This window comes from Colias croceus, chromosome 6 (assembly GCF_905220415.1).
Source record: "Colias croceus chromosome 6, ilColCroc2.1".
NCBI classification, from domain to species: Eukaryota; Metazoa; Arthropoda; class Insecta; order Lepidoptera; family Pieridae; genus Colias; species Colias croceus.
This window is the reverse complement of record NC_059542.1, coordinates 6,371,878-6,381,612: the sequence shown is the minus strand read 5'-3', so window position 1 is coordinate 6,381,612 and position 9,735 is coordinate 6,371,878. Positions and strand designations below refer to the sequence as shown.

General features: G+C 32.3%; 2 protein-coding genes across 3 annotated transcripts; one reads left to right on the top strand and one right to left on the bottom strand.

Moving 5' to 3' along the window:
* Positions 1-3,819: 3,819 nt before the first annotated feature.
* Positions 3,820-5,849, bottom strand: LOC123692291. 2 transcript variants are annotated; one of them, XM_045637018.1, is made up of 4 exons: positions 5,632-5,849; positions 4,592-5,040; positions 4,372-4,471; positions 3,820-4,136 (listed from the first exon to the last, which is right to left on the bottom strand). In XM_045637018.1, exons 1-4 carry the CDS (start codon positions 5,635-5,637, stop codon positions 3,954-3,956), a joined length of 738 nt encoding a protein of 245 aa, XP_045492974.1. In that variant the 5' UTR covers positions 5,638-5,849; the 3' UTR covers positions 3,820-3,953. The 2 variants fall into 2 exon arrangements, with proteins under 2 accessions (XP_045492974.1, XP_045492973.1); XM_045637017.1 differs by lacking the exon at positions 5,632-5,849 and having other exon boundaries at positions 4,592-5,477.
* Positions 5,850-5,948: 99 nt separating this feature from the next.
* Positions 5,949-8,766, top strand: LOC123692289 (cell wall protein RBR3-like). The gene is made up of 3 exons (XM_045637015.1): positions 5,949-6,154; positions 6,558-6,737; positions 7,712-8,766. The coding sequence occupies exons 1-3, from the start codon at positions 6,000-6,002 to the stop codon at positions 8,502-8,504; spliced, it is 1,128 nt and encodes a 375-aa protein (XP_045492971.1). The 5' UTR covers positions 5,949-5,999; the 3' UTR covers positions 8,505-8,766.
* Positions 8,767-9,735: the final 969 nt, after the last annotated feature.

Genomic DNA, 9,735 nt, shown 5'->3' with positions numbered 1-9,735 from the left:
TTTTCTTGTTTCTTTTTTCGATAAGCCGATGTCGCGTTTGAGATCAAACAAATGATTCTGAACAAAGGTTATAAAAAAATTTATACACAAGTGTTAATTTTCGACGTTAGATCCGAGAAGTTGTAATCATCACAAGTAAAACAATAGGCCAAATGCGTGACGCTATGGTCAGAAATAACTCTTGTTAATGTCAAAATTGATAAAAATCACGTCATCATATTACTACTTAGTTAATCGATGATCTTGGGATTATATTTTCTACCTGGTGTCTTATTACACATTTTATACTTCCTTGAGCTTTATAGTTATCTATAGACTTGCTAAACTGTGAAAAATAATTAATCAATTGCAACAGGGTCAATCTCCAGCCAATAATTGAAAACTGTAACATTATTAGAAAGAATTATAATTACACTTAGTTAATTAAAATGAATATAATTGTTTAAGCCTACATACATAACATTATTGTCTATCTGTAATTAAATTGGAAATTAATTAAACTAATACCAGCTTTTGCCGGCGGAATGCGGATTCGGTCGTATGATAACAGGAAGTAAATAAATGTAGCGTAACTAACACTCTTTAGCTCCCGAACTATAAACAAACACAAACATTATGATGTCATCAAATAACACACATTTATATCAGTATAGTTTTATAGGATTTTTAAGGATGTATCCAAAAACAAAATTGTAAGTGCACAAAATAATAACGTGTTCATGATACCACTATGCTAATGGGCTAGTCATTCACCCCTTTATTAGAAGCCGCTATTATAGTATATTATAGTTATAGTTTTACCTCATTGTACTACGTATTACTGAGAATTATTCAGGAAAAAAATGTTTATGAAAAACCCAATATTCACTATAATATGAAGTAATTCGAGAAGAATCATCGAGCAGAAAGACCACACAATATGCCGGCTACAACCTGTTTTGTTTGGGTGAACGTTGATGCAAGGTCACTATGATTACATCAATTCCATTTTAGTATTTTAATTTATTGGAATATGTACAATTCGAACTGTTATATGAAGAAAATGGTCATAATCATATTAAAAGTGAGTTATTATATTAATATGATCCTTCCGACATATTATATTTTCAAGCCATGAAGAGTCTCTTTATATGGTGGTTACATTCACAACACAATTATTCGCATTGTCATTATTAATACTATGGTCCTATCCCGCATAACTCGGTCAATCGGCCAAGAGGTCGTAGTACCTACGTTTATGCTGTTGACTAAGTAGTTGTCCTGACCAGGCATGTCTGAATGAATTGAACTGAATATTTACTGTGCTTTTTTAATATGAACATAAAACAATTATTATAAATGAAATAATTATTTCTTAAAATATACGTAACGGAGAAAAACTCATACTACGTACCTACATATATATACTCATAACGCGTACTAAAAATAATTTGATAACAATTTTTACGCACATAGAATTCTTATTGAAAATCTACCTAATTTTAAAATATTTTCGGTACTATTAATTTTCTTTTATTCATTCACGCATATTTCAATCTAATTCAAATTGGCTGTGTATTTAAGCACGCGAGATTCTGTTACATTAGTTAAATGTCACTGCATAATTTAACAAGACGAGAAAACAAAAAAAATACTAAAATTATGTCATAAAAAATTTCCTCTTGTCACGGATGTTAATCAAAAAATTTAACAATTCATTGTATATTCGAAGAACTGAAAGTTTGTCACGGAATCTATTTATCATTATTTTACTTAGCAATATGAATAAAGAATCTGCCCAACAGGCTGATCTGCCCCCCTAGACAAGTGGCTTTCTATTAGCGTAACGTTTGATAGAATAGATTATGAAATTATGAATGTATGAGATTGACGTAAGCTGTCGAATACACTTGTCTAACCCCTCTGTTATGCGAGCTTCTCACATAGAATTTTGTCCTTTATAGAACTTTGTAGTAATTAATTATTATTTACCTCATGGTCTGATCTTAATATTTTAGGCTGTGTTTCACATTTTACCTGTATTAGTTTTTATACGAATATATTTTGAAATGTTTTAAATTTTATAGCAATAAACACGTTTTCTTTTTAGTTTTCCATCTGGCTTGTATATTGAATAATAACTAGATGTTAGCCGCAGCTTCAACATAGTGACTACATGAAGTGTTTCTCCGTGTTAAATAAGTGGCAAATGTTTCTTTCAAGCCTCCTATACTATAACCAGACACAAAAATCATAAAATTACAGGATTCACTAGCACACTAGGATTCCCTGTAGTAATTGCTACATAGTATGATTTGCTTTCATCGTAGGAGTAAATGAGAGCGTTTGTAAAAAGTAACCGGTCTGAGTTTTCAGTACCTATGTTTACGATAGTCCATAATATGACAAATGTAAATCTATATGCATTTTACACCATCATATCCACACCACATAGTATTAAACAAAGTCGCTTACTCTGTCCCTATGTCCATTTGTATGCTTAAATCTTTAAAACTATGCAACCGATTTTGATGCGGTTTTATATTCGTTAGAATGACTTAAGAGAAAGGTTTTAGTGTATAATTTATTAGGTCTTAGACAAAGCGGGTGAATCCACAGGTAGAAAGCTAGTGTAATATAATCGCCACGTTACTAGTTACGACGATAATGAAAAATGAACATACAAAAACATCATGATAATGATTAAGTTTAAATATAAGTCTTAATGATTGACGAACTTTTTTGTAAAAATTAAAATTAAATACGCAAATGTCTTCTTAGAACTTTGCATTTACATATGAGGAAACCAAAAATTAATAATCCGCTCTAGTTCGTTGAATAATAAACTACAGATGATATTAAGTTTTGTATTCAAAAGCTTTATATAATAGTTTTTAATTTCCAACATTTTTGTCAATATTTTTAACCAAACGAAAAGCTCCTTTGTGTAAAAGTAGAAGATTCAGAATTTGCGCAGTCCATTTAAACATAATTTAGCATGCTTTTAAATGCCTTACATCTATTATATCTATTATATAATTATGAAATGCACACTAACCTATGCAAACTAGCCACATGTGAACAAATGACAATATTTTTATAATCACCTGTGATAATCACTAAAAGCTCTTTATCAAAGTCCATATGAAGGTCAATGTAATTGCATAAAATTAATTGTTAAAATATTTGTACAGATTTGTCTCGACAAATTGGCTGCGAAAAGGCGCAGTATCATAAATTTACATAGTCACACACATTAATCGTGTTAATAATAGTCTATTGCAAACCAAATCAACGCATACAAAATTCAATTGCTTGAATTATTGACCACAGATTATAATTATTATCTACCAAATAAACTATATTTTTCTAACCTCAACATCAAAGTCAACATTATTTTAGTGCTACGACAATCTAATTAACATCATTTATCATAATACATAAATACCAATCCAATAATGCGCTCAGATTATTTTATACAATGCAAGTGAAAATCAATTCGAGTTTTTTTTATTTATTAGATCACCTTTCTGGTTTTTAACGTATTCCATGTTGTATATTTATCTATATCTAGGTACATTAAATTCAGCATGCATATTTATCTAAAAGATTATTAAATACAACGTTATTTTTATACATGTATTATGAGTGTGATTTTTTGTCATCAATAATATCTATGGATAAGTTTTGCACTTAATTATGCTCTACAGTACTATATTTTATACAAATAAAAAATATGATTTTATCATGCAATACAGGATTATATTAATTATTTAGCAAATAAATAAGTAAAACACACAAATCTTATGTAATTCTATTTATTTTATATCGTATAATATAAACTTTATTTATTTTAGTTAACGTATCACTTCTTATCATATAGGTTAGCTAAGCTACATAATTTAAAGCCTTAGAATGTTATTCTTCCTATTATTAAGCGCAATTCATATGCGTTATCTAATCCGTAGTTTATTTTATACTCGAGTTTTCTTTTCTGGAAGTTCAGTGACGTCATCGGGTTTCTTAGTCGCCAAGTAGCGAAGGGCCCGAGCTATTGCTGGCGGGATTGGCGGCGGGGTGGGAAGGTGGGCGCCTACTGGTCTATATCCATTCTCGTCGGCGGTGTACGATAGACTGAAGTCATTTCCTTCTTGATCCTGAAATATAATACATGTTTTAGCCCTTGCTTTATAAAATGTTGAGGATTTCTTACTTAGCGTTGAAGACTGAATTGTATGGCTATATCCTAACTTTTATTAGTGACAAAATTTTTGGTATTCATTTAGGTGGCTTATTATATAACTTATCTGAGAGGAATATTTTGTCATTTCCTTTCTTAATCCTTTTTTTGCTAACGATATATTTTTATGATAAGCAGTGATAAAATATTACCGTGTAGAAAACATTCCCTTCTACAACTTCTCCAGTGCCTTCCTTAACATTGCGTAACTTTCCTCTGCTAGACACCTTCGTTCCATCGGATGAATCATAGCTGAAAGAAATGTAATAGGTACGGTAAAATATACTATTATCACAATAAAGAAATAAACTAGGGTCTAGGTAAATGATAAAGTAACAAAACTTTTCTAATAAATACAAAATAATAATTAACCTGTAATGGAAGTTGCCAGTGTGCGAATACACAAAGTTTTCAGAGTCCAGTATTTTGATAGCGGGGACTCGAATTCGAGATTGCCTCTGAAACTCTATCCTTTTACTATCTTCTATGGGACGCTTCGGAAAAAGTGTTACATCACGACCAGGTGTTGGAGTGGTTTTAACTGTTTCTAATAATGCTGGTGTAGGAGTAGTAATAATATTTACTTTGTTTAGATTTTCTGTTTTAAGATTGCTTCTTGTTATACCATTGTTAGGCGTAGCATTGTTATTGCTTTGCAGACGTCTTTTTAGTTTTCGTCTCCTTGTTTTATTATTTGCGGTATTTGATAAATTCTCGCTGGCTGGCTGGTTATTTAAATATACAGCACCAATTTCAGGTTCACTGCGATCAACGGGGTCTTGCGTCGATTCTAGTGATTTTTCTACTCGCACTACTTCTTTCTGTCCAACAAAAATGTCGTCAGTTGAATCAAACAGAGGTGGATGATTGTGTGCATAGGTAGGTAACTGTTTAGGCCGATGCACGTTTACACGAATATCATCATCGATTTCCTCACTTAAAACAATATTTACAATTAGTGTCCCAAGCAAAACAAATTTGCACACAAACATTATTTTGAATAATTAATTTATTTGGTAATTATTTATAGCAGTACAACGCATCGAATACACGTTTGAAATGACAATGAAGATGAGTCAGTATGCTATGGCTTCGTATAGAGTCGAAACACTAGTCAAACAAGATTAAAAACTTTATTTTTTATCCATCTATTACAATATTATGTAATAATATTCATGATGACAACAACATAATAGCCAGATTAAGATCACGGAAGTGATGTTATACTTAATCAATTTACATAAACTTACTGCAAACCCCATTATTTACTTCACTATGACATGCATGAGCGCTTTTTACTCTAATTTTAATACAATCGTGTTTTCTCACATTAATTAAGGGATTCAACAGATAAAAAATATGCTTAGATAATTGTAGTTTCGTAAACAAGCAGTCAAAATTTTGAAACATACCCACATTTACAGCAATATCAACAAAAGAATAATACTTTTTTCAAGATCAGTTTGTTTAGTCTTCATGGATCAACGAAAGCTTAAGTATCCACGATTCAGCTAAAACTGATGAACCTCGTGACAAGTACCGGTTAGATCACAGGCGATCGTCACCCTTCATGTCATATATTGACACCTCGACGATTGTGCAATTTTTCGAAGAATACATCAGTCAACCGTTAAGGTTGAAGTACTTAGCGTACGCTAAGGCTCCACCGGAAGGCGGGGGGAGGATAGTGTAAATAGACGAATCTTACATATAAGTCGTCATGAAGTCTGGAAGTATCATTCATTAGTGTTTTTTGGGAAGTGATCACTACTTAATAAGAATGTTTAGCAAAATAGTGTTTTTAAGTTGGGCGGCAGCTTGCGTCTTTGCGGCCCCGCCTGTCGATGTTGTTCCTCTCGAAAAACAACAACCCACGGTTATTCCCATAGTTTCACAATCGGATGAATTGGACGCTAATGGAACATACAAGTTCAGGTATTTATTAAGTCACTACCAATATTGGGATACAATCCAGTCTTCTTAAATATAGATTATATTTAATTATCCTGAAATCCTTAATTAAATTTTTTCCCATGACATCTTCTATTAATTTTATTTTTATTTCCAAAATATTAGATGAAATTTATAAATGCATAAGAGCAGAAAACAATAATTTATTAAAAATATTTATATTTGACGCTGGAAAGACTTCTGTTATAATGTTTAGTCATGAAGGATTGTAAAAATGTTTGTCTTCAATAAAACTCAGAGTATAACACTCATAGACATAAATTTTTAAACTAACAAACATTGCTAACCCAATTTTTATTACAACCATAAACAAACATAAGCATATATTCCTATAAAAAACACGAGTAACAGTAAACATTTCACTCAGCTATGAAACCGGTAACGGCATCAAACGCGAAGAGACCGCCTACGAGAAAGTTCTGCCGAAACTTGAAGGGCGGTCCGCGAGCAGCAACGAGGGCGGTGAGAGCGATGAAAGCAATGAGATTCACGTCCAAAGAGGCTCCTACTCATACACTGCTCCTGATGGAACTGTCATCACTGTGACGTAAGATTTACTTATAAGACTAACAATATATAGTACTAGCTGCCCGAGCAGATACCCTATTTCTCGTGTTTTCTCCCCATAAGTTTAGGTACAAAGAAGGTTTCCTTGTACCTTAAAAAACTAAAAAAAAGAGCCGTAGGTATTGATATATCGGTTTATTGTAATTTGAATAGCATTAAAATTTAATATACTATTAGTTAAAAAACAAAATACTTAAATTACAAATTTACGAAAACAGGATTTGAATAAAAGTTTAAAGTTCAATATGATAGGGCATTGTTGACAAGGTTCATTTTAACACAAATTACCATAATGTTCTAATTATGTGGAAAATTTTATAAAAATCAATGAATATATCATTAGGTGCCTGATTATAATTATATAAAATTTTATCAATATGCGGTGTACAATAATAAGAACAAAAATATTTATGAATCCAATTTAAAGTTTTATTAATGTGGTAATTGACCTAATGACTAAATGACCCCTGAACACCTGTAGATTGATCCAATGAATTCCCTTTCATACCTTAACCATATTGTTTTGCGTTAAACATATCTCAGTTCCGAATTAAATGAATTTCAAATCAAGGACAATACGATAAATTTAACACTTACTGTATGTGTTAATAAATATGGCAGCTGATGTTAAATGAAACCACTTTGTGATATTTGAATCTGTTTTAAAACCAAGTGTGCTCTAATAAATAAATATCGTTTTTGGTATGATATTATTTCAGTATTTTGCATGATCAGAACAATGAAGAATTGATATTTTTAATGATTTTAATATTTAAGTACCATAGTAATAATGGTCATCATTGTATATCAATCATATTTATAAAAATTAGTTTATTAATAGTCATCACATGACCTAGTCTCATATTTTATTATGGTCTTCACATTATTTTTAGACATTAGGAACGTTGCACTATTTTATAATATGTTTATAAAAATGATTTATTACTATTACAGGTATATAGCTGATGAAAATGGCTTCCAACCCATTGGCGATCACATACCAAGAGTACCAGGAATTTCTTCAGTATCATCCCATTCAGCGGAAAAGTCTGGTCGTGCACTAAAGAGCGATAGTGCAGAATCTGCTTCTGTACTAAAAATATCAAAGTTAGAAGCTACACCTGCTATTGTTTCTCAATCAGCACTATCAGAAAGCAAGACCGTTGAATCGTCACCAAAACCTAATGAACAGCTATCTGAGACAAAAGCAAATACTGAATCTGCACCTGCCAGCCCTTCTTCTATCGCAGAGACAACCAAGGCAGCACCTGTTGAGTTGAGCGATGCATCCGTTGCTACTTCTGCAAGTGAAATCTTATCTACACCTGCTTCAGAAAATGCGGAGGCATCTTCAGTAGGTCCTACCGAAGAAATAGCAAATTCAACGCCCAGTGAGGAATCTTCCACTATACCTGCTTCTTCAACAGTACCTGAAGCTGTAACACAAGAAAATGATGTTACTACTACTTCTCTACCACAAAAAGATTTGGAATCGTCAGTATCCACCTCCATACCTGAACAGGAATCTACAACCGCAGCTGTAGATGAACAGCCAAGTTCAACAGTCGCTTCAGAAGCAGAACCTACTTCAACCATTGCCGCAAATACTGAACAACCAGCATCAACAGAATCAAACGAACAAAATGTTTCAACTGAAGGTCAACAACAATCGACCGAAAATGAACAATTGACCACTGGTCCGACTACAGTACCTGAAGAAATTACCTCAACGACTATTTCTGCATAAATAAATGATTAATATTGTAAAAAAATTCGCGAGCACTATTTTTTGTAAAATTATCTTGTGATTTACTTCTATGAAGCGTGAATCACTTTGGTACGGGTGTTATTATTACATACGCATTGAGTAAAAGTTTAATAAAAATGTGATATCACGTCACGATTCTGTGATGTTGACACGATAAAGGTTTAGTCATTAAGTTATATAAATGTAATTGAACTTGTTAATCACGAAGTATCTCTATATTAAATTATATTTGGTTTGTTTAGTTGGTATTATTCTTGTTAACCCTATTTCCATATTAAATGGAAATTATTTCCAAATAATAAGCTTTTTGTATTCACATTAACGTAACTTTAAAAGACTCACAATATAATATAGAAATAATACAACACATGATTAAAAAATTTTCTACCATTATAAACGTGGCCTATTATTTATAGAAATGTTTCAAGCACTTTACATACAGCTTTTACGGACAGGCTTTGAATTGGATTATACTCGTGTAAATTCTAGCGAATCTAAGCAACGTCCTCAGACCATGACAATAGCCATCGTGCACTAATATTCAAATAAATAAAAATTAAAACACTCATTTCAGAGACATAATAGCAGCGAAATGAAGTAGATTATTTTTATTGACAAGATTTTTACATCAGGTTGTTATAATAATATGTTTATTGTTTATGTTTCATACAAACGTAGCTAACATAAATATCGATATAATTTTAAGACCAGATAAAAATTGTTAAGGAACAACGAAATAATGTGTGTGAAGTCCCGTGTCCCCGTAGTGGGGTAAGGGGCAGATGCATTATGCATACATCTGTTTCCTTGATCGATTTTCTTTAGGGACAAGTAGGTGATCAGCCTTCGTCCTACCAGACCGAGACATTTTTTTTTCTTCGTCTCCACCGGGAATCGAACCCAGGACCCCTCGGTTCTACGCTCACGCGTCAACCACTGTACCAAGGAGGCGGTCAACGAAATAATGAGTAGCTTGTATTTGTTATGCCAAGCTGGTGGGTCGCGCTATGGTAAGTGACCACTACCGCCCATGAATATTTTCCGTTTGCGTTGGCCACCATTAAATGATAATGAAAGACTCGTACTAATAACGAAAGACTCGTCGACCGGAATAAAGGAATAAACTGAGTCAGGCTAAGAAAAGTATACGGGACTCCGGCATATTCTGCCGGCTTAGATAGTTTCATTCTTGTTTTCTTTAATTTAATTT

Coding starts and splice junctions, on each gene's coding strand:
- LOC123692289 (XM_045637015.1), top strand. CDS start 6,000: ATGTTTAGCAAAATAGTGTTTTTAAGTTGGGCGGCAGCTTGCGTCTTT. Junction 6,155..6,557: donor AATGGAACATACAAGTTCAG/GTATTTATTAAG, acceptor CATTTCACTCAG/CTATGAAACCGGTAACGGCA. Junction 6,738..7,711: donor GGAACTGTCATCACTGTGAC/GTAAGATTTACT, acceptor TTACTATTACAG/GTATATAGCTGATGAAAATG.
- LOC123692291 (XM_045637017.1), bottom strand. CDS start 5,211: ATGTTTGTGTGCAAATTTGTTTTGCTTGGGACACTAATTGTAAATATT. Junction 4,472..4,591: donor ACTGGCAACTTCCATTACAG/GTTAATTATTAT, acceptor CATTTCTTTCAG/CTATGATTCATCCGATGGAA. Junction 4,137..4,371: donor AAGGGAATGTTTTCTACACG/GTAATATTTTAT, acceptor ATTATATTTCAG/GATCAAGAAGGAAATGACTT.